This window comes from Ipomoea nil, unplaced genomic scaffold, assembly GCF_001879475.1.
Source record: "Ipomoea nil cultivar Tokyo-kokei standard unplaced genomic scaffold, Asagao_1.1 scaffold1421, whole genome shotgun sequence".
NCBI lineage: Eukaryota > Viridiplantae > Streptophyta > Magnoliopsida > Solanales > Convolvulaceae > Ipomoea > Ipomoea nil.
In genome coordinates, this window is record NW_017617849.1 from 993,639 (window position 1) to 1,018,123 (window position 24,485).

Sequence of the window (24,485 nt, forward strand, 5' to 3'; positions counted from 1 at the left end):
ATGTAAACAATATAAGCCAAATAAGAACATATGAGTAGCTCAAAACAAGAGGCACCAGTGGTCTAGTGGTAGAATAGTACCCTGCCACGGTACAGACCCGGGTTCGATTCCCGGCTGGTGCACGTTGTGAGAAGCTGTGATGAACTTCGCGCTTGAGTGGTGATTGGGTCGCCACGATTTGTCTGAAAAAATAGATGACTAAACAGCGTATCTGATCTTCTATCTTTTGGGACTTTTTGTCATTATTCTCCACAATTAAATGACAAATGGTATTGGATTTTCGGATAGCTAATAAAACTATAGTCATTGAAACAACGTATCTGAGCTTCTATCTTTTGGGACTTTTTGTCATTATTCTCCACAATTAAATGACAAATGGTATTGGATTTTCGGATAGCTAATAAAACTATAGTCATTGAAACAACACATAAATACATTATGATTTTAATTTTGAAAAATTAGCATTTGTAATCACGGTGTTAATTTCATATTAATTGGTGTGTTATGAAGGTTACGTATGAGCGATTTCATATTAATTGGTGTGTTATGAAGGTTACGTATGAGCGTTAAAGTGATATTTTATTGTTAATTTTGGTCACATCTCCTATAAATACTGTCGTTGGGTATATGGACTTAAATACATTCAAAAAATTTCTTTTCATGTTAAATCAGTGACTCTAGAACTTCTGTTCTTCCTCAAAAAATTTCGGTGTTCTACCAATCTACCCTTAAATTGTTTGGTGTGATTTAATAGTTGAGTACTCAAATTTTAAATAGAAACTCGTTTTATCCTGTGAAACCTAGATTACACCGCTCATATCACATCTGGGAGGTAGTAAATAAAATTTTAAGGAAAGTGTGTGTAACACACGACTCGAATTTAAAACTTTAACCTTTCATATTTGTGATTGTTATTTCGAGATTTTGAAAAATTACCCAGTACACTTGCTTGTCATCAGTTTGACAATAGGATGTTTAAACTTTGATCCCTGTTCGTTGTTCCTTGCCTCAAACGTCGGTATCCTACTTTGGTTAAGTGGGTTACAACTTTAGCCCTCAATTAATACTTGCAATTTTCATATGTAGTCCATTATGTTCTTCTGTATGTTTGATTTTTCCCATAAACTATGCCTCAACTGAACTGTACTCCACTAGACCACCAATGGGAGGGACATCCAAGTTGAAATGTTGTTTTATTTGGAGTAATTATTTTGAAAACCATGTCAAATGCACTAGTGGTTTAGTGGTAAAATAGTACATTGTCACGGTATAGATTCGAGGGCAACTTCTCTGACCTTTTTTTTTTAGATCTTTCTCACTGAACTCTCCTCGTGGTCGGCCCACTAGAGGAATTATTTTGCCTCGTAGTTATTTTAATTTGTTTATAGATAATAATGTGGATTACTATAATTTTAACAATAGTGGCTACAGGCAAGCCAAATAAAATAAAAAATAAAAAATATCAATTCTTTGCCCACAATTTGATTAATTTTAAACAAATGTAATAAAAACCAATTTAACCATTTTTTCCTTTTAATTTGATAAAATCAGATACTTTACTAACAATTCTTTAAGTTTTTGTTGATTTGGAAGAGGGAATAAAGGAGAGATAGTATTTGAGTTTTTGGTTATACAAGAAAAAAATGCGCGTTGACGTCTTTTACTTACGTTTGTTGCACACTTTGAAAGTTCGATTGACACTTTTTATTTATTTATTTTAAACACTTTTTTCCTAGTTAGCTAGGAGACTCACCAAAAAATTCTATATCAAAAAATAAAAAATGTTATGTGTGCTCTCATTTTCTACTCTCAGAATCCATTTGGTTGAATGTAATTTCATTGTATTTGTATTGCAATTTGTTTCTTTCCTCAATTATGTTGTTTGGTTGGAGGGAATTGCAATTCTCTCCATTCACCAAATTGTAATTCATGACCCCCCCCTCCCCCCTAGGAATTCTAATTCAGTGGTGAAATAGGAGAAATATGTTGTTGTGAAGACAATTTTACCCCTATCATTCTTCTCATTCACTCTCTCATTTATTATTACATCAGGGCATTTCAGTCATTGTATTACTTATTCCCTTTCAATTCCCTGTAACCCTATTCCTGCATATCGAACACTGCAATTTGAATTTCTATTTTATTCTCACCTTATTCTGTTCCCACCAAATTACAATTTCTTTTCCCTTAATGGAACCGTGTTCACCATCCATGGTGAACACGGTTCTAACAGTGTTAATGCACCGTTATTTTTATTATTTGTTTTTCCCTTAATTAATCGCGTGACTTTTCTTCTTCATTTTCACATTTCGCGGTTTCACTTTAATTTGAGGTGAGCGATGATTTCGGACATTCATAAATTATGAATTCATGCCTGCACATTCACTTTGGACCCGTGCCTACACATTCTCGTCCGAAACCATGACTGCTCTTCTGTAGTGCAAGCTTCTTCAACATTCATAAATTATGAATTTTCTTTTATGCGATTATGAATTTTCTTTTATGCGATTATGAATTTTCTGTTATAAGATTATGAATTTACATAATCTCATAACAGAAAATTCATAATTTAATAAATGTTTTTCTTTTATGCGATTATGAATTTTCTGTTATGAGATTATAAATTTACAGTACATTCATAATATCATAACAGAAAATTCATAATCTGACCAAACGCGCGCTGTTAACACCACAATTTTTTTTTTTTTTTTTTTTTTTTTTTTTTTTTTTTACGTAAAAACGGCGCCGTTTGAACCCGTGTTCACCATGAATGGTGAACACGTTTCCAGGACATAATTTGCCGTTTTCCATTTCCCCTGTTTCAAGTCTACCACATCCACAACTTCTCCATCTAAATTTCCAGAAACTCCGACGCTATGTCTGAAATTTCCACCGTAATCGTCACCTCTACTCACGCCCCTTGCTCCCATTTTGCACGAATCAACCAAATGACCGTGCTTTAGAAAAAAATAAATATATCATGAAATTAAAGACGAATTGAAAATTGGTGAAGTTTCGACGAAATCGGAACGAAACAGGCTTCGGATGGAAACGTTGTTGAGATGGCAACTCCATCTCCGATGGAGAATCTGCGATGTAAGAATTTGAAATATTTCGTAAATAGCTGTCGATTGATAACTATTAACTGATTGAGTTAATAAATTTAACTAGTTAATATCATTACTGATTGTAAAAATATGTTTAGTAAATTAATTATTAACTTATTATATGTAAAAATAACTTTCTTAATAAGTTGATCGAAAAAGTTATTTTAATAATTTTTACATTTTAAAGCAATAAGACACAAAAAAATTAATTAATCAAATATTTATATTAACAATTTAATCAAATCAAATAACTAATAATGATCAAATAAATTAAAATTGACCGATAAAACTAACTATATTAGTAAAAGCCTTCATTTGAGTGTCCTATTTGACATTTTAAAAAGAAAAACAGAGTATCAGAGTAAACATATAGATTAAAATTCTATATATGCAATTTTTTATTTTTTTTTATAGACAAAAATCTTATAGCAGACAGAGTACTAGATGTTCTCATCTTTTAAGGATCATATCTAGTCTTTGATCTAATTTTGATTCACGATTATGTTCTCTGTTTTCTTGTTTCTTCTTTGCAGTTTTTTTTTTTTTTTTTTTTTTTTCTTCACGGTAACAAATTAAAGAATACAGATTAAAGTTAAGGTATAAAACTGGTTTGGGGAGATGAAGGATCTTCGGTCATAGGCATAGAGCTGTGGAGTGAAGATCGCAGACGTCATCCATCGCCGGCGGCAGGTTGAGATCGAAACACAATGGTTTTCTGAAAGACGATGAAGCGATGTTTTCACAGTCCCCGTCGTCGACAACAGACGACGAAGAATCGCAGTCGCTATGACAATCATCCGGAGCTATTGGAGGCGACCTCGGGTGGCGGCGATTAGGCGTCGCCGCCGTCTGCGGCGGCGGAGGCGGCCTTGGCCCACTGAAAGACTCCACCGTGCTACTCATGCTGCTGGAGGCGGGTCGGGGTCTCTGGGAAATCGTATGAGGATCCTGACCGTGCATCAGGGAACCGATGAACGGATTTTTAGGGATTGAGGTCTGGTTGTAAGGAGGTAGTTGAGAAGTCGCCGGAGGTGGGAAGTTGGTCTTGGCTTTCGGGCCTTTTAGTTTCCTGGCGGCGGCGTCGTATGCTCGAGCGGCTTCCTCGGCGGAGAGAAAGGTCCCCAGCCATAGACGGGTCTTCTTCAACGGGTCTCTGATCTCGGCCGCGAATTTACCCCACGCTCTCTTTCTAACCCCGCGGAATCTTACCTCTTTAAGCTCACCGGATCCGATGGCACCTCCGGCGGCGGCGGCGGCTGCTCTGCCTCTGGCCATCACCCAAAGCCAAAGAACAAACTCAGATTATGAAAACAAAGATATAATCAAGCATCCAGCGCCATAGAAGAAACTCTATGCTTTGCTTTGCTTCTTCTTCTTCTTCCTCCCCCCACTACAGTAAAACTCAGTTTCTGTCTCCGCCGTGCGCGGCGTTTGTGGATGAGTACCTAAGTAGAGACTAGAGAGAAGCTTTTAGATTGTGGAGTGAGTAATGTGAACTCCGGTGGTTGCTATTTATTTACGTTTTCCTTTTGGAATTTTCTTCTCGTTGACGAGGAATTGAGGACGAAAGGAGAAAACCGTGTTTGGCTTGTGTATCCCCAAAACACATATTCACATTATTGGGGATTTTATTATTATTATTATTATTTTTCTTTTGTTTTTTTCATCTTATACTTTCCCTTGAATTAACTCATTTTGGTCAATTCAAGTGCATTTTAATAAATACAAAAAGAATCATTGTACATTCTATTCATACAATTTCTTTTATTTGGGTTTGATTATGCCCAACGCTACATATCATTACATAAATCATTTTCTATTCATCACCTTTTTTTTTTTTTTATGTATTTACTTATGAGATATATTTCGGGATTAGCTATATTGTGAAAATATAGAGTTTTTATTTTTTTATTTTTTTTTTATCAATGACACATTAAGTAATGAATATTATTTTTTTTAGTAATAATAGAATAATATTTTTCTTCGATTATTATATAAAGGTAAACTAATCAAATAAACCCCCTCAGTCGATATATTAGTGAAATTGAGCCTTTTAAATTAAAAAAAAAAAAATCTAATCACACCACTTAAATCGACAAATATATTCAATTGAGACTATGGTTACCTATTTAGCTGGTCACTGTTTATTTAGTGTATACATAACTTTTCTAGAGCTAACGTAACCTAAGCGTACAATTTTTAAATTTATTTTTATCTTTTTCAATTTTTAAAAATATAATTATATCTTCTACTTAAAAAAATAAAGAAATAAAAACAAAGACCGCCAACAAACTACTAGTGGTTGTCTCCCTCTATCTTCTAAAGATAATCATGGTTATCGCATTGAAAAACGACATAGGCGGCCACGACAACATTCATCATAAAAGGTCTAGTTCTAGACCCTTATTTCAAACAACCATGATTGTATGTAAAAGATAGAAGTAGATAGCCACCAAATCGCCATGGTTGTATGTATTATGTATGGTAGCAATATATAAAGAAAACTTGGTCAAATAATAAGTCTCTTAAGTTAGTATAATAGTGCAATTAAGCACTGTACTTTAAGTGAAAAAAACTCCAATCACACTCACTTAAATTGATAAATATGTTTAATTGAGCCCTAGGGTAACCTATTTAGCAGGCCACTACTTATTTGACGTATACATGACTTTTCTAGAGCTGACGTGGATCTAAGTGTACAATTTTTAAATATAATTATATCTTTGACTTAAAAAAATAATATAACAAAGGTCACCCACAAATTACTAGTAGCTGTCAATCTCCCATTATCTTTTACAGATAATTATGATTGTCGTAGTGAAAGACGCCAAAGGCGGCCACAACTACGTACCTTCATCATAAAGGGTCTAGATCTAGACCATTATTTCAAACAACCATGGTTGTATGTATAAGATTGAGGTAGATGGCCATCAACAATAATTTGCTGGTGGCTGTTGTTATTGTTTTAAATTTTAAATAAAAAATAAGATTGTATTAACAAATTTAAAGAGATAAAATTAAATTATACTCCGGTATATATTATACACTTGGATCCACGTTTATTCCAATAAAGCCATGTATACATCAAATCAACAATAACTTGCTAAATAGGTTACCTTAGTGCACTTCAACAATTTTATTTTATTTTTTTTTAAAAAGCAATACTTTTGCCATTGGAGCACTAATTTATAGTAAAGTAGCTTGGGTATAGTATTAATAAGTTCTATAAATAGCATGCAACGCTGATGCTAGAGATCAGATAGGATAAGTTTTGAGCGTTTCAAGTGAGAATGTAGAACAAGTTGTTAAAATATATTATGATAAAAAACTTAAAGAGATTTGGAACACAAAATTAGTTTTAATTTTAGTGCACTTAAAGAGTACAGTTGCATATTAGCATCACGTACTAAGTTTCACATAAGCTTGCATTTGATCTTCTTGCTCTCTGAGGATTTTGCTGTACTAGGTAGTTAGGGTACGGTTGATAGAAATCTTTCATTCTTATCTCTCAAAGTTCTCACTACTATAATTAAGGCAGTGTTGTTTACATTAATCACTTCTACAAAGCCCAATAGCTTAGAGATTTTTCTACTGATTTTATCCTCCACTCATGTCAACTTGTAAAAGATATATATCATTAAGTACATTATACCTTCTGCCATATTGGTTGTTAGTATTACCCTGATGATAATCTTATGGATTAGATTCCATATTAATTAGTTGATCCTCTCACAATCATAACACGGTGTACATGTACATGTGTTTGTTTGTTTAGTGTTCACGAATGATAACGAATTGAACACATTTGTTTGCGTTAACGTTAATGAACACGTTCATAAATATTAACAAACACTAATGAATGCTTAACAAACAAATACGAACAAAATTTTTAAAAATCTTATCAAACAAACACAAATATGAACACTCTAAAAATAACAAACAACATCTTTTCATTCATGTTTAGTTCGTTAACAACCCTAATAATACCCTGGTCACTATCACCTCCTTAATTAGATCCTTGAACATTAGGAGCATTAGCACCATTTGTGGCCTCGCACAGATCAGGATCTTCGTTAACTTCATTTCTTTCTTCTCCTCTTGGTTGCTCAACATTAAGTTAGAGCCTTAATCAACTAATTCCTCTTTTTTCTTCTTCTTTGGCTGAAGGGTTACCCTTAGGATCCCTGGTAAAGATAGCAATTTGTCCCATTTTCGTTTCCCGCTCTAACGGAGACGGAGATGAAGAAAATTTTTAGAAAACAGGGACGGGAACAGAAAATATATGTAATTTCTTGTCGGGGACGGGGATACGTACCCCTCCCTGCCCTGCCCCGTTCTCAAATAATTAATATAATTTAAAAATTATATATAGGGTGATGTTCGATCGGATGTTTCTATGAGAACCACCCTCCCGTCTATGAGAACCAATCTAGTGCATTAAAAATATATATCTATGGATGAGATCAATTGGTGGTCCAAAATTTGCGTGTGCATATTAATCATGTATTGTGTCTAATTGGGGGATCCAAAATTCGTGTGTGCATATTAAACCTGCGTTGTGTGCAACAGAGGAAATGCACACGTATAACACACATCCCTTATGCACATGCAAATTTTGAACCCCACCCGACTAATCTCATCCATAGATTTAATTTTTTTAATGCACCATATTGATTCTTATCGACTCATGGGGAGAGTGGTTCTCATATGATCACTATCCTCTCATGATCTGATGGATGAGAAATCAAGTAAAAAATGAGTGGGATCGTTTTTTATAAATATTACAAAATCTTAGAACTTTAGAACTTTAGGTAACCTCTGATTTTTAGTAACTATATTTTTAACCGATTTTTAGTAAAGTCCTAAACCAATTAAACCGGTTGAAATTAAAAAATAACAAAAGAATAATATAAAGGGACAAAAACGTCCTTACTAAAAATAGGAAAAGTCATGAGAATGACTAAAAGTGTCCAAAAAATAATAGTTTGTGATGTTAAGGGATAAAAATGATAGTCTCTGAATAAATTTAGAATTGCCACCAAAGACAAAAAATCTCCAGTGAAATTAACTCTTTAATTTAATATTTATAAACATTAAAGTTTAACTTTATGGACATATAAAACAAATATTATGAGCATAATGCATTAAATATAATATACTAATTAGCACCTAATATAAAACAATGTCGATTTTGATCAGAATCCACTATGTATTATAAATCTTGATCTAAGATATAATTTGCCAACATCAAACCGGGCAGCTTTGGAGAGTCTGTGGGCTAGGCGCGTGGAAGATTGGATGATTAACGCGTAAGCAAGTTGGATGTGAACTGTGAAGTGAAACACAGAAACACGTGCCTAATTGGTAATTGCCTTCCAATCTTCCATTGCCTTCAATTTTATACTCTTCTTCCCCATTGCACCTTCAATTTTATAGGTTGGACTGTTGGTGTGTTCCATTGTGAATAATCTATAATATTTGTTTGAAATATTTTATTTTCTCAGAGCATCCATAATAGTTTAATCTCAGTGCAGTTTTTGAAAAATTTTTGTAAATATAATTAGGAAAGAGATAAACATGTGAAGAAAAAAAAAATCTGACATTTATTAAAAGTCAGAGTGGCCGCCATGGCAGGCACTTTGACGCGCCCGATGTGGGCGCAAGGTGTGCGCCACCTGTCTTTCGTTTTTTTTTTTTTTTTTAAATAAAAAATTCTGACATTATTTTTATTTTTGCAAGAGATTCACCCATGAAATAGTCTCACCCCACATCTAGAAAGATCTCCACCTAAATTATTTAATCTGACATGAACCCCCAAATAACCTCAGATGTAGATGCTCTCAAGATTCCAATAAATTATTTAATCGTATAATTTAATTTTTTATGATATTTAATTAAATATTACTTAATAAGATTGAGGCTCAGTGGAAGCGTGGTTGACTCTTTGTGTTTCATTAGGTTGAGAAAATATGTTTGAACAGATACTACAATGTAATAGAGCTAGTAACAACCAAGTGGTTTGTGGTCTACTGGTACTTGGTCCACTCTCTTAAGTAGAAGGTGATAAGTTTGAACCTCACTTGAAGCAAGTAATATACTAATATGTGTATATAAAGTATTCCCCTTCCTAGTAATAAAAAAAAAAAAAAAATAGAGTCAGTAGCATTTAATAAATTTATATATTCACAAATGGTGAAGGTTGTGACTTGTGAGTTTATAGTGGCTCGCTCCTTTTGAAGACAACTCAAAGCCATTCTCAAAACTTTTGGTTTGTGTCTCGTACAAGTGGCATCAATGTCAATTGGCAATGTAGGCATACACGTGTGTGTGTTCAGACGAAAAAAACTTAGGATTAATATTTTTTTTAAAAAAATTAGGATTAATTTGATCCATTCATTTGAGTACATCAATGATTGAGGATTGTTGAAAAATAAGCTGAAAATTTTGAATATATATAATAAATGGTTTCAACTGGCTATCAGGATTCATCAACATTAGTTGATGATTTTAGTATTAAATTATAAGATCAATTTTATGATTATTACAAATTTTCAAGTTTGAAAATATTTATAACACTAAACCAACTTTTTTTTTTTTTTTTTTGGGAAAACTAACCCAACCTTTTTTTTCCCATATTTTTCAACAACCTAAACTGTTGTTCTACCCAAAGTGAGAGAAATGATTTGTTTTGGTTGGGGTTGAAATAAAAAGATTGTTTTGCCCTTACTTTTCACGGTGTAGACAACAACAGTTAATGAAAGGAGGTCAAATTCGAAACTCAGAGGACCACGGGTGGTCAATTTGAAAGATTATGACTAAAGGTGGTGAAACCACCAAACTCGGAGGACCCTGGCTGACATTACTCATATTAGTTAAAACCATCATATCTTTTTCAATGTGGGATAAAAGTCCATTCTCAACTTTATTTTTCTCAATTTAAATGGATATATTTTGAGAATCAATTTTTCATTAACCTATTATCAATTTTGTGCGTATAATATATCAAATTAAACCTCTTACTTAAACAAATCTGAATTCACTTTGACCTAACTCAAATCGAGAGTGAACCCACAAAAAATTATACCGAAAAATTATCACTTTAAATATCATTCTAAGCCAAATTTTCCAACAGTTTTCACATAGTTTTTTTTTTTTTTTTCTTTTCTTGTTTCTTTTTTAATAACACAAACGGGTATATCTATAAATAAGAGAAAATCTAGACACATTTGTTTAAATTTTATTAACAAAAATATTACTTGGATTCTAAAAACCTAGTCCTAACTTTTACCCCCACTAAGTGTTCAAATTTTATCGGAGGCAAAACAAGAATAATAGATAAAAATCATGTCCCCCTTATGTTAAGCAATCAAAGCATGCCACATATCTTATGTTAAGCAATCAAAGCATGTCACATATTAGAGAGTAGAATGCCCGCACAGCTCAGTTGGTCACAGATGTGAAGTTTGGAAAGAATGACCAGTGATCGAGAAGCTCCGTAAGCAAATATCTAGCATTTGTGTTCAGTTGAGTTATCATGATTTACATCTTTCCAGATGTTCTGTCACACCAAGGTGTGAGGGCCTTGGGATTAGGGATTCAACATTTTGGGAAGAATATTAGAGAGCAGAACATTTATTTTGATACTTTCACTATAGGTCATCAAGTTAAAACTAAGGTGGTCTTTTTATCATGCCGAATGAATATTCTACAACAAAATTAGTGTAAAGAGACAGCATTAATGGCTAGTAAAAATGAGCTTGGATTCAAAGACACTCCACTTTGCAATTTTCTCATTATACATCTTTAATACTTTATGACCAAAATCCATAATTAAGACACAAAACTCACTATATCTCTATACTTTAAAGACAGCGGTGTCTTTTTCACAAACAGAGCTTAAGTAAAGAGGGTAAGAATGATGAAGCAAGTTACAATCATATAAGGTGATGGTGTCCATTTTCTCTATGAATCTATGCAAGTACCAGATTTATAAGCCATCTATAAACCCAACAAGCAGGGAAGACATCATATGACATTTGCGTCTTTCAGACCACACAACATGGCAAAGGCTGCAGAGTTCTCTGCATCTTTAATTCGAAGCATTTCGTCTCCAGCCGCGTACATAACCCGAGACCTTTCCTTACCTACTCTGAAAACCACACCATCATCACCGCTGTCTACTTGAACTGAGCAGACAAACTTTCGGTCATGGGACGGGCCAAGCTCCTTCTCAACTCTGCAAACATTAGCTAAAGTTGAGCGAAGAAATGACAGTAGTTTGTCACTAGACCGAAAGGTGTTAGATGTCTTTTATCGATAGAAAAGTGCAACATTACAAAGACTCTTTATGTACTCCCTGATTTCTAACACGACAAGCAGCGTATATGTGATTGTGTTGCTACAAAGAGCATCACCGATACCAAACTAGTCCAAAATTCTCGGGAAACATCAAACATCTACACATGCTTATTTTAGCTCCAATTACCATATAATTGGCTCTGCTATCTCGGATGTTCTTACTACAGCAAGTGCAGATTTTGGTCCTTGTATCGGTTTATAAGGTCATGAGTTCGACTAGGATGTTCTTACTACAGCAAGTGCAGAGTTTGGTCCTTGTATGGGTTTATAAGGTCATGAGTTAGACTAGCTAATTGGTTGGATTCAATCTTTTAGTGTGGTTTGGCCCATATGCATTATAGCCCAGTTGAGTAACCCTAGCAAGGTCCTTAATTGTAGGATTCAGAAACGATGCAAAGATAATAAAAATGGTGGAATCTAGGAATATCAAAGTAGTCTTCCCATGCTATAGAGGGAAATTTAGTGTCTGATTCCCTAGCTCGTGTTGAAGTGCAAAATGCCATGGAATAATAAGAAATTTATAAAGCCGAATAAATGAGAAGTAGAACTACTCAGAAAAAGAAGTTTGTACCTATAAGTTGGCTTGGGCCATTTCCTTTTTCCACAAAGTTCATACAGCTTCTGCTTTGCTCCATCATTTCCCTTTGTCGCATCAAACTCAATACTGTATTTGTTACTCACTTTATAAGCCATCTTCTCCAGTGCAGCCTTTGCTGCATGAAGCCTCGCATTTTCCTTTTGCTCTGAAGAAGATGAGACTAGGAATTCTCCATCGATATATACACTCGCAATGTTTTTGTCCCCATTCCTCCAATGTTTTATATCCACCACTTTCCCGACTTTTTGGCAAAGTTCATAAAGCATCGTTACAGGCTGCGGTTGGTGTTGTAGCATCTCAAGGGTGATAATGGGATCCAGTAGGCCTCTAAAGATCTAGCGCCAAAAAAAAAAAAAAAAAAAAAAGCAATGTACATAAATATACACCAATGATTTGCATTTGCACAGCAATTTTTAAGTCAAGAAGCAAGATAAATAAAATCAACCAAGCTTCATCCGGAACATCTCCAAAAGGTGTTACTTTTGGAATCAAATAGGAGGAGAAAATCTCAAGCCATTCAATTTTTTTTCCTATATAAATCAGAATCTTATTAGAACTTCAAACAAACTGGTGCATATGTGAACCACTCAATCTAATTGTCTTATTCAATCAAAGTGGAGTTGAAGTGCCTGCCGAAAATGAAAGTATTACCTCAATAAGTACCAAACCTATTATCGTGTAACATTTGATTCTTTTTCTTTCTAAAGAAGTTCAACAAATATCAGCCCCACATGAAACAACACAAATGTGTCAGTTGGCTGTGAAGCATTAGAACTTTCCCAATTTGTGTTAGCCAGGCCATATGGAGCACATAAAAGCATAGCCAAAACATAGAATATGCTTGGCTGTTAAAACTTGGGACCCCTACTTTAATCATGAAATTGAAAAGAATTGATAACTGCAAAACTTTACTCATATACATGATGTCACTGAAGAGCATAAATCAAAATATTAGGAACAACTCGGATGGGGTAATCCCAGCCAAGATGACATATCAACTGTGGCTAGAGATTGCTTCCACTTCTGCTACTACGAGGTCAGGTTTCTTGTAGATTACTATTCAGTATAGTTAGATTATTATTTAGATCTAACATTTGGCAATCCCAGCCAAACTTATAACACAAGGTCACGAGTTCGAATCCCAACCATCTTGGGATTTGAGCCGTCAGTTATGGGCAACTTAAACTGGTTTATCAGTCCTTAGCGGGTTTATCAATTATCACCTATACACCAATTAGATGGAATTGTAGAAGAAAGAAAGAGGCTGACCACCCATAGCTCCTTCAAATCGAAGTCACAATCCACATATACAGCGGCGGCAATGGACTCCACGATATCTGCAAGGACTTTGGGTGCTTTCATAGCGCCGCCATAGAACTCAGTTTCTTGCTCTTCTTGGACCACAAGCACAAACTCCTTCACCTATACAATCCAATTTCAATAAAATAAAATCAATTTATTCCACTTATGAATCAAAATCAACGAAGACGATGATAGATGAATGTGAATGATCGATGTGCGTACCCTTTCATCGAGACCGGTGGCATTGTGGCGGACATATTTATAAAGGCTGTGGCGGACGGCGACGCGCGCGAGCTTCTCGGTGCTGATGTTGGCGGCGCGTAAGAGGGAGAGTTGACCGGGGTCAAGCTCGGGATAAGCTAAGAACACGAAATTGGTGATTGCTAAGCCCAGAGCCATGTCGCCGAGGAACTCGAGACGCTGGTAAGAAGCCGATTCGGTGTAGGAAGAGTGAGTCAGAGCCTCTTCTAGAAGCTTCCTGTTCTTGAATTGATACTGCAGCAGCTGCTCCACCGCCGCCACAGACGCATCCATGCTCGCCATCTCCTCCTCCTCCGACTCCAACTCCGGCAGCGCGTAGGCGCACGTCAACCTAAAGGGGTTCATGCTTCCAGTTCAGTACTATACACAGTTGTATGTAACGATGCATAAATAGATTATACTCCGTGTGTGTGTGTGTATATATATATATATATATAAAGAGAGAGAGAGAATGTGTTGGAGGGAGAGATTTTCATATTCATAGAAGCCGTCAAACTGACGTGGAAAGTATAAAAAAGATGATAGCGCGTGAAGGGTACGAAGATGACAAAACCTTTTCTTCAGTTCTGTTTTCACTTTTCAGTAGGCGAAGACTTCTTAGATTTAGGAAGCTATCGAAACAATTTATAAAGGATTGTGTGTAATTGTGTTTGTATATATATACTCCGTATAAGTTGTATTTATAGAAAATTGATAAATTCTTTTGGACATTCTCACCTATGTAAGGAAAGCAAAATTTTAAGTTAGAAAAACATATATTATTATTATTTTTTTTTGAATGCTACTGGATCTATTATAATATAGTATCTGTTCAAACTCACAACCTTTCAAATGGAAGTCCAACCCGAATACCATTAGACCACATAGTCTTAATAAAAAACATATATTAATTGATAAAAAGAAAAATCATAAATATATTTTAAAGTCGTTTTTTATGATTTAAAAACGATAACACTAATATCGATCGTAAACTTAAATAAAAAATAAAGATATTTCATTATAAGTAAAACGTATCAAAAAATAAGAAATAAAATGAAAATAGGTATAATACAATAATTCTTGTAAGCAAGGGTGGGGTTAGAAAAATTTTTTTTTTGAGTAAGTGCAAAGTTGAACGAATCAAAAACTCCATAACAAAATATTAAACACTAATAAAAGGAAACAAATACAATCACACTTGATTATCTAGTAAATTAGGGTTGAAATTTGAGTGTCTGAGGTTCAAACCTGAGGAGCTACCAACTGCTAAGAGACTCAGAGTGGATTAATGGATAACTGCCAACACTAGGGAAGCTATTCACTAATTCAAGATGAAAATCGCTACACTTGGGATGGTGTCATGGGATCACAAAAAAAAAAGGATATATAGAGCCACAAAACGGCGATTTATTTTGTTGGTAATGGAAGCTACATCATTCTAGAGTTGTATTTTGTTGGCAGTGGGGACTATTATCCTATAATCTAGAGTAAATATCCAAAATGGTCATTCGACTATAGCTAAATTCACAAATTGATCCTCGACTTTTAATTCTAACCAATTAAGTCCTTAACTTTATAATTTTAACACGATTTGGTCCTCCGTCTATTTGACCGTTTGTTGACTGTGATTTTTGAGAATATATATGTAATTTCATGGTCCATCGTCGGTTTTTTAAGGTTCCGGTTGCATTTTCAGACTGCACTGTTACATTTGAACCCACTGTCGAAAGCAATCTGCCAAATCCTGTCGCCTTTCTTCATCCCCTCTTTGGATTCAATGTAGTTGAGTTCGTACCAGAGCGAAGAGTTAAGAAAAGTGGGGTGTTACATGGGCGATAGACTGTGTCACGGCAGCGGATGAGGGCGGGCGGCGGTGAAATTACATATATATCCTCAGAGATCATGGTCAACAAATGGTCAAATAGACGGAGGACCAAATCGTGTTAAAATTGCAAAGTTAAGGACTTCATTGGTTAAAATTAAAAGTCGAGGACCAATTTGTGAATTTAGTTATAGTTGAGGGACCATTTTAAGTATTTACTCTATAATCTATATAGACCCAAAAAGACATTATTTTCGAGATTTATTTTGTTGGCAGTGGTGGCCACTAACTTATACAACTCCAAAATGACACCGTTTTGGGATTTCTTTTTGTTAGTAGTAGAAGTCACATCATTTTGGAGTTGTATTTTATTGGCAATGGGGGCCACTGACCTATATAACTCCAAAATGACATCGTTTTGAGATTACATTTTGTTGGTCTATGTCATTTTGGAGTTGTATTTTATAGGCAGTGACCTACCTCCCTGATGCATTTGCCCCTAATATGTAAGATTTAGGAAAAAGAGTCGAATGGCATGTAGTGACTCTCCCATATGGGAGGTCATGAGATCGAGCCTCAGTGGAGGTGGTGTTGACTCTTTGTGCTTCAACAGGTTGAGAAAGTATAGATGAACAGATACTATAATGTAATAGAGTTAGTAGTATTCAAAAAAAAAAATCCTTAAACTTTACTTGAAAAGTCAATTAGGTCCCCAAACTTTTAAAAAGTGCAATTACACCCTTTAACATGTTAAATTGAGGCAATGAAACCCAAGAACCGATAAATGACCTGCTACTACAAGTCATTTCAGTTCAGGCGTCATATCCAGAGCCAGGGCCGGTCACCATTTACCAGAGAAGGCGACCAGTGATCGCTTCTGCTGGGGAAGGCGGCCAGTTGGTCGCCTTCTCCGGCAAAAGGCGACCGCCTTCTCCTTCTCCGGCAGAAGGCGGTCGCCTTCTCTGGTATATGGAGACGGTTCAACCATCGCCGGTCGCCGGATATAATGCCTGAACTGAAATGACCTGTAATAGCAAGTCATTTATCAGTTTTTTGGCTTCATTGCCCCAATTTAACATGTTAAAGGGTGTAATTGTACTTTTTAAAAGTTTAGGGACCTAATTGACTTTTCATGTAAGGTTTAGGGACTCATTTAACCCTTTTCCCTAAGATTTATACACACATTGTAGCATACCATCATTAAAAGGTAAGTATGTGTTTGAGATTTTTATAATATACAATTTTATTTAATTTAACTTTTATATTTAAAATAAAGCTAATTATCGAAATGACCACTTGACTATAGCAAAATTATCAACTTAGTCCTCGACTATTTTTTTGCCTAATTAATTCATCATCTTTGAAAATGTTAACTAATTTGGTCCTTCGTTTGTTTAGCCGTCAGACATCTGTTTAATTCGAATGTATTGGTGGAATTTCACATTGCTTCCCAGACTGACCAAGTTTCCTAATTAGAGAAAAAGGGCTGGCTCGAGACGTAGTCCAAGAAAAGGCTTAACATTCCCAATTGTTGTAACCTAATTAGAGAAAGGGGTCACCAGCAAGATGCAATGTTTGAGTGGTTCGAGAGCCACGCCTGCAAGTGGGAGTCGCACATACCCAGGTAAGTCGATTTGTAGTTCCATATGTATTAATTTGTAATAAAAGATGCATTGTATGCGTGATAATGTTTAGATTTTTGGGTAATGAGTAGGATAATGTTCATATTTTTTGTTGTAATGGGTGTCTTTTGACTGGGATGCATCGCTTTGTACGTTTGTGCTATATGTGTGGTTGTAATGAGTTGTTTCCATTGTACTATATATATGTGTGTGTGGGGGGGGGGGGGGGGTTTAAATATTATCTGTAATGTGGACTATTGTGCCATTAAATTGAAGTAGCTTTAAGCACATGGGGACCACCATTTACTGTAAATCCGCGTGTGCATTTGTCTGGTTTGAATATTGTCTGTAATGGGGACCATTGTGCCATAAAAACTGAGTAGCGTTAAGCACATGGATGGGGACCACCATTTACTGGAAATGCAAGTCGTATGCAACTAGGGATTAATTTGTCTCTATTTATTAACTTATTAAAGTTCATCTTATATACTTTTTAAATCAGGTGGTCAAGATTAAAATATTTTCAATCTTAAGTTAAGGTATCATGGCAGGATAGATCTAGGTGATGTGCTTGTGAATAATATCTTTGAAAGCTTCAATGTTATAATTTTGGATGCAAGAGACAGTCCATCGATACACTGCCTTGAGATTGTGAGAAAACAAATAATGCTCAGGTTATTTGAGTGTAGAAAGCATACAAACAAGTAATGCTCAAGTTGTTTACTTTCTTGACGTGAAACAATAAACCCTTCAAGTTGTTCCATATAGATATCTTCATCTAACTCGCCATTTACGAAAGCAGTTTTCACATCCATTTGATGAACTTCCAAGTTTCACAACGCTACAATAACAAGTATCATCCTAATGAAATTTATTCTTGTCAGGGGAGAATAAGTGTCGAGTAATCATGACACTCACATCACTTGTAACATTTAACTACATGTCTTGCCTTGTACTTCAAACTGGAACCAGCCGGTTTCATCTTCCGTCTAAAAACCCATTTAGATCCTAATGGTTTACTACACGGAAGAATATCAACTAGTTCCGAAGTATGATTATATAGAATAAGATTTACTTCGTTTTTATTAGCTTCTTTCTACATTGGTCTTTCAATAGGAGTCACAACTTCTACATACGTTCGTGACTTATTTTCTAACAAACAAGTTAGAAAAATCTAGTTTTTTTTTTTTTTTTTTTTCTAATAAACATGTTAGAGTATTAGAATCATATTCAAACAAGTAAGCTAAAAAATGTGGAGCAAATGACTTTTCAATTCTAGCTTGCTTACTATGTTTAGGCTCGGACTAATGTTCATTTTAAGACCTCCCCCCCCCCCCCCCAACCAACAATTCTCATTGTTGGATATTCATTTTGAGGTACTAGGTCCATCATTGGACCTATACGAAATACATATTCAAGAAACGATACATTTTTTTTATGTAAATTTAGAATATGGGATTCATGTACTAAGCACCGAAAAATATTATCGATATGTGCATATTCAATAAAAATATAGTTCACTATCTTAGGACCTATTTTTATTTTCTTAGGTGTTGGCACTAATACTTTGGCAAGACACCCCCACACTTTCAAGTATTGATAAGACTGTCTCCTACCTTTCCATAACTTGTAAGGAGTTTTATTTAAAATGTACTTTATTTCACAGATTGCACATCTATATCTGGTTCATTCACATTGGAAACGTTATCAGTCAAGAACCTTGTCAAGCTGAAAGTAGTCAAGTAGAACAACATATTTTGTTGTCATCTCTTGAAGTTCGATCCTTTGATCTTCTCCAATTTTTAACTGAGTCATTTGATACCAACACTGGTACTTGTATCGTAGGGATATACATTGGATGCCGCCATCAATTTGCGAAATATTGTTCACTGGGTCCCTTAACGCAACATCATTGGAAACATTGTTTCCTTCGTTGTACAGAATTTCATAACACAAGACATAAAAAATCACAATACAAGATACATACACATGTTATAATTTACTTATTTTTCAAATCTGATTTAGGTACATAATTTATGTTCATAGAAACATAATTTTACAACACAGACACAAAAATTCATAACATAAAATATAATATTTCCAAAAAAAAAAAAAAAAAAAACTATAAAACACAATTACTAATTTATTTTAGGTACTACAAAATTTCATAACACAAAACAAAATATTTACAACATAAGACATGTATACATGCACCAAGGTCAACTGTGAACCTTAGTCCATGGTAGAAGGATTGGGGTTGGACCATGCCAAGCCCTTTATTATTGGGCCCCTGGTAGTATTTTTCCATCATCAATTACACTACTTTTTTTTTGTTTATACATATACAAATCAAACTAGTAGGGTAATTATAAGCACAAATTATATAGTGGATTAGGATTCAACTTGCATGATAGATCATGATCCGAGATGATGTTTTATATTAAGTTGTTTATAATATTTGTTCTATATGTTTATAGACCTGAATCTTATAATATACATAAACACTAAACCATAGTACATCACTATATCTATTTCTATTCATTATTTAATAAGTTTATAATATTTCTTTTATATATTCATAAAAATAAAATTTAATGTACATAAACATTACATTAAAATAAGGACTTTATATATCTATAGATTTATTTTGTTAAAAAGAATATTTTAAAAATCAATATGAATCTCATTTAACAAAGTTCAATTAGAACTTTTTAATAATAATTTTTTTTACACGTTAATTTTATTTGAAAAAAAAAAATTAAGTTAGGAAAAAAAATAATGAGCAAAATATAAATCCCTTGAATGCATGCTGATACATTCACTCTGGTTCCTTATATAACTATTGATTATAAGTATTGACAGGATAATAGGGCTGGCACCCGACCCGGATCACAAATGAGCATCTGACTCAGCATCACATGGGAACCCAACGGGCAGAACTCCAACGGTTAGAATTCCAACAGGTGTCACCTTTATTGTCATTGAAGCCACCTTTGATGAGAGAGAGTTAAAGCCTCAACGCCTCATTCATGACTCTTCATATTCTTGCCGTTAGCTCAACTCCCCAAGGATGTCTCTTCATGTTGTTACCGTTAGGACCTAGCATAAATAGAACTTCCCTCAGCTGTGCAGGGGACACACTGTACTTTCTATACTGAGACAAAGGCAATACAACTATTGTCACTTTCTTATTCATTACTCTTATATTATATTTCCGGTAACATATTTACCGTCATTGGTGCTTTCATTGAGAGCCTGAGTCCAATACTCAAGCAGGCTACAACACAACTCTTTTTCTCTTTCAACAGCAAGCTTGAAAGAATGGCGTCCCGCAGCTCCCACGGTTCTCGCAACGTGAACAATGGCAACGCCTCAGGTGACCTCCGTGACCTACTCACCAACAATCGCGGAGGGGACCTCCAAGAACAGCTCAACAACGGGAGGCCCGGGGACCTTCGAGACCAACTCAACAATGGAGGAGACCTTCGAGACCAATTCAACAATGGAGGGGACCGCCGAGACCAACTCCACAATGGAGGGGCGAACCAAGTCGTGAACCTCCAGGCGACCATTCAGCAAGCAGTGACGGCGGCACTAAACCAAGTGGCGGTGGGACTACAAGGCCAAGTGCCCCCGCCGCGGCCTCAGGAAATAGAGGTAGAATCCCCACGGAGGGAGGATGCCCAGGACGCAACCCGTGCCGCGAGGGACGCAGGGCGTCGCACTAGAACCGGGGGTCCGGGAGAGGGCACCCAAAGAAGCGGACCGGCCGGACGGCAACCTAGGCCCTCTCACTCTGCCTTAGAACGGTTGGGACACGGGGCGCCCGCTCGGCAAAGGCCGGAGTCGCGTGCCGAGGGGTCCTCCGCTAGAGGCCCTCGCCGACACGAGGAAAGGGAAGCGGAAAGATCGCCCATAGAAAGGATGGGCGAGTCTCGTGGGGCGGCCCCGCGCCGGCACTATGACGAGTCGGCCCTGCGTCGACACTCGGATGAGCGACGCTTCGATGAACCGGCCCCGCGTTGGCACTCGGCGGAGCGACGCGATGAGCCGGCTCCGCGTCAGCACTCAGTGGGCGAACGACGCGCTGATGAGCAGGTTCTACACCAACACTTGGATGGACAAAACGTCGAGGAACCAGCTCCGCGTCGACACTCAGATGGACGGCACGTCGATGAACTAGCCCCACGCCGACACATGGAGGAGCGGCAACCGGCTCCGCGCCGGCACCCTGACGAGTCGGCCCTGGTCGAAAGGCTGCAGAGAAGGATCGAGGAGTTAGCAAGAAGGGTGGAGGCACGGGAGCAGTCGCCGGAACCTGAGGTACGGATGGCAGCACCGTTCTCCCCAAGCATCATGGACGTACCTCTTCCGAGGGAGTTCAGGTTACCCGCCATCAAGGCGTACACGGGAGCCACTGACCCACGTGTCCACATGACTAGGTACAAGGCTGCCATGGTAATGATCGGGGCAGGGCACGCCATCATGTGCCGAGCGTTCTTGTCCACCCTGGATGGAACGGCCCAAGATTGGTTCAACACCATCCCGGACGGGTCGATCCAGAACTTTGGAGAGTTGTCCAAAAGCTTCCTGACATACTTCTCCGGTAGCATACAGCGTAAGAAACCCTTCTCTCACCTCTGCGTAGTAAAGCAAGATAGAGGCGAGAGCCTCAAAGACTTCCTAATCAAGTGGAAAAAGGAAGTCAATAATGTCTACGACTTTGACTCCAAGGCGGCGATCCCGATATTCATCCATGCCTTGAGATCGGGGTATTTTCACAAGCAACTGAACGCCCACCACCCCCGTTCTTACGAAGATTTGATGAGGATGGCTAGCCGCTATGCCGAAGCGGAGGATGTCGACAAGAAGAAGAAAGATGAGGAGGACGGCAGGAAAAATGGGAAACCTGGGAAAGCGGGTCCGCCCAGCCAAGCACCACGTTCGAACCACCCGGCCGCAGGGAAAGGCCAGGACCATGAACGGCCTCGCCTGGTTCCCTTGCGTAACCTAACTCCACTTGCCCATCCCGTTAGTGTCATCCTAAAACAGGCTGAGGAGATGGGAATAGTCGAGTTCCCACCAGAATGCATGAAGGTCTCCCCAAAAGGAGACCAAGCAAAGTATTGCAGGTTCCATAGGCAACCTGGGCACGACACGGATGAATGTAACGTGCTGAAGAGACAAATAGAAGAACTCATCCAGCAGGGCTACTTCCGGCATTTTGTCAAGCGATCCAAGCAGCAGCAGCCGCAGCGCGATCCATCAAAAAATCCACCACCAAAAAATGTCTGGAGAAATGAGGATGTCACCGAGCCGTCCACCTTGAAAAAAAGAGAACACGACCAAATATCTGAGCAGAGTGATAGCGAGAAAGAAACCGAGGTGGCGCCTAGACGACAAAAGAAGCACACCATACACTTTATCTATGGTGGACCTGCAGGGGGCGACACGCCCGCGGAAAGAAAGAAGTGGAGCCGGCGGCTATACGTGGGAAAAGTGGCGAGTCTTCCCAGAGAAAAGAAACAGAGACAGGAGGCCATCACCTTCTCTGGTGATGACCTCCCAGAGGGCCCGTTAGCCCATCGTGACGCCCTGGTAATTGAGATGGACGTCAACGATGTCATTGTCCGCCACATCTTAGTCGACACGGGAAGCTCAGTCAATGTGATGTATTACGATGCCTTCACCAAGTTAGGGATACTTAGGAACCAGCTCAAAGAAGTACGTACCCCACTCTCTGGATTTACGGGTGCTTCAGTAGAGACGGAGGGGTCAGTGGTCTTATCAGTGGAGATAGGCACGAGCCCTAACATTCACAAACTTGACTTGGAATTCATCGTGGTAAGACTCACTTGTGCGCACAACATCATATTAGGGAGACCGGCACTGGAGAACCTCAAGGCCATAGTGTCGGTGGAACACTTGTGTATGAAGTTCCCCACTCCGAGCGGGATAGGGGTCATCAGAGGAGACCAGCGAGCGGCTCGCAGTTGTTACATTAAAGCATGCAAAAAGATTGGCAGAAATGATCCATAAGTCCACACCATCTGTAAGGATAATCGATCGGGTATGGAGCTAGGAACATTTGATTAAGTATTTTCCTTAATATTCTAGTAGTCGTTTGGGACTAGTGTTTGGTAATCGCGGTCCGCCCGCTTTGCATTCTGAAATATTTTGGAATAATATCTCGTGCTTGTGGTCCGCCCATGTTGTTTAAAAAAAAAAAAAAAAAAAAAAAAAAAAAAAAAAAGGAACGAGTCGCACGCCCCGGCCACAGGTTGGCGGAGACGTGACTCGACTCGGATGGCCGAGGCGCCCGCCTCGGCCAACGCCGAAGTCCGTCTCGGCAAAAAAAAAAATGAATAAGAAATAAAAAATATAATAAAAATAGGCCGGAGCCTGCCCCAGCCACGATCGGTAGAGGCTACGCCTCGGCCGCGATCAGCCGAAGCGCACGCCTCGGCCACGGTCGGTCGAGGCGACGCCTCGGCCACGATCGGTCGAGGCGCCGGCCTCGGCCACGATCGGTCGAGGCGCCGGCCTCGGCCACGATCGGTCGAGGCGCCGGCCTCGGCCATGGTCGGCACGCCTCGGCCACGGTCGGTCGAGGCGACGCCTCGGCCACGATCGGTTGAGGCGCCGCCTCGGCCACGATCGGTCGAGGCGACGCCTCGGCCACGGTCGGTCGAGGCGACGCCTCGGTCACGGTCGGTCGAGGCGACGCCTCGGCCACGGTCGGTCGAGGCGATGCCTCGGCCACGATCGGTCGAGGCGACGCCTCGGCCACGGTTAGCCGAGGCGCACGCCTCGACCACGATCAGTCGAGGCGACGCCTCGGCCGGAGGCACACACCTCTGCCAACCTAGGCAAAAGCCTATCTCGGCTAGCATAAGAAATAAAATAAAATCATATGTGATTTAATATATATATATATATATATATATATATATATATATATATATATATATATAAAATCACATACACAGGATCAAATAAAATCACATATCCTAAATCAAGCAGGATTCTACACAGGATCAAGATAGATTCAGCCTTACTCCCAAGTCAACTCAAACACATCCGTTGACTCAGGAGTAGGGGGACTGGTGACAGGATAATAGGGCTGGCACCCGACCCGGATCACAAATGAGCATCTGACTCAGCATCACATGGGATCCCAACGGGCAGAACTCCAACGGTTAGAATTCCAACAGGTGTCACCTTTATTGTCATTGAAGCCACCTTTGATGCCACCATTGATGAGAGAGAGTTAAAGCCTCAACGCCTCATTCATAACTCTTCATATTCTTGCCGTTAGCTCATCTCCCCAAGGATGTCTCTTCATGTTGTTACCGTTAGGACCTAGCATAAATAGAACTTCCCTCAGCTGTGCAGGGGACACACTGTACTTTCTATACTGAGACAAAGGCAATGCA

The 24,485-nt window shown here is 38.1% G+C and overlaps 2 protein-coding genes, 1 long non-coding RNA gene and 1 other non-coding gene across 5 annotated transcripts; 1 reads left to right on the forward strand and 3 right to left on the reverse strand.

Moving 5' to 3' along the window:
* Nucleotides 1-51: 51 nt before the first annotated feature.
* On the forward strand, nucleotides 52-122 carry TRNAG-GCC. Its single transcript has one exon. It is a non-coding gene; the product is annotated as a tRNA-Gly (tRNA).
* Nucleotides 86-23,475, reverse strand: LOC109188254. The gene is made up of 3 exons (XR_002055373.1): nucleotides 23,465-23,475; nucleotides 22,782-22,785; nucleotides 86-216 (listed from the first exon to the last, which is right to left on the reverse strand). It is a non-coding gene; the product is annotated as an uncharacterized LOC109188254 (long non-coding RNA).
* On the reverse strand, nucleotides 3,464-4,601 carry LOC109188253 (ethylene-responsive transcription factor 3-like). Its single transcript, XM_019338842.1, has one exon. The coding sequence runs from the start codon at nucleotides 4,380-4,382 to the stop codon at nucleotides 3,741-3,743; it is 642 nt and encodes a 213-aa protein (XP_019194387.1). The 5' UTR covers nucleotides 4,383-4,601; the 3' UTR covers nucleotides 3,464-3,740.
* On the reverse strand, nucleotides 10,860-14,195 carry LOC109188251 (ribonuclease 3-like protein 2). Of its 2 annotated transcripts, XM_019338841.1 has the most exons (5): nucleotides 14,180-14,195; nucleotides 13,588-13,957; nucleotides 13,333-13,485; nucleotides 12,037-12,398; nucleotides 11,118-11,343 (listed from the first exon to the last, which is right to left on the reverse strand). In XM_019338841.1, exons 2-5 carry the CDS (start codon nucleotides 13,906-13,908, stop codon nucleotides 11,133-11,135), a joined length of 1,047 nt encoding a protein of 348 aa, XP_019194386.1. In that variant the 5' UTR covers nucleotides 13,909-13,957; nucleotides 14,180-14,195; the 3' UTR covers nucleotides 11,118-11,132. The 2 variants fall into 2 exon arrangements, with proteins under 2 accessions (XP_019194385.1, XP_019194386.1); XM_019338840.1 differs by lacking the exon at nucleotides 14,180-14,195 and having other exon boundaries at nucleotides 10,860-11,343; nucleotides 13,588-14,025.
* Nucleotides 23,476-24,485: the final 1,010 nt, after the last annotated feature.

Coding starts and splice junctions, on each gene's coding strand:
- LOC109188251 (XM_019338840.1), bottom strand. CDS start 13,971: ATGAACCCCTTTAGGTTGACGTGCGCCTACGCGCTGCCGGAGTTGGAG. Junction 12,399..13,332: donor ATTTGAAGGAGCTATGGGTG/GTCAGCCTCTTT, acceptor TTTTGGCGCTAG/ATCTTTAGAGGCCTACTGGA. Junction 11,344..12,036: donor TGGCCCAAGCCAACTTATAG/GTACAAACTTCT, acceptor TAATGTTTGCAG/AGTTGAGAAGGAGCTTGGCC.
- LOC109188253 (XM_019338842.1), bottom strand. CDS start 4,382: ATGGCCAGAGGCAGAGCAGCCGCCGCCGCCGCCGGAGGTGCCATCGGA.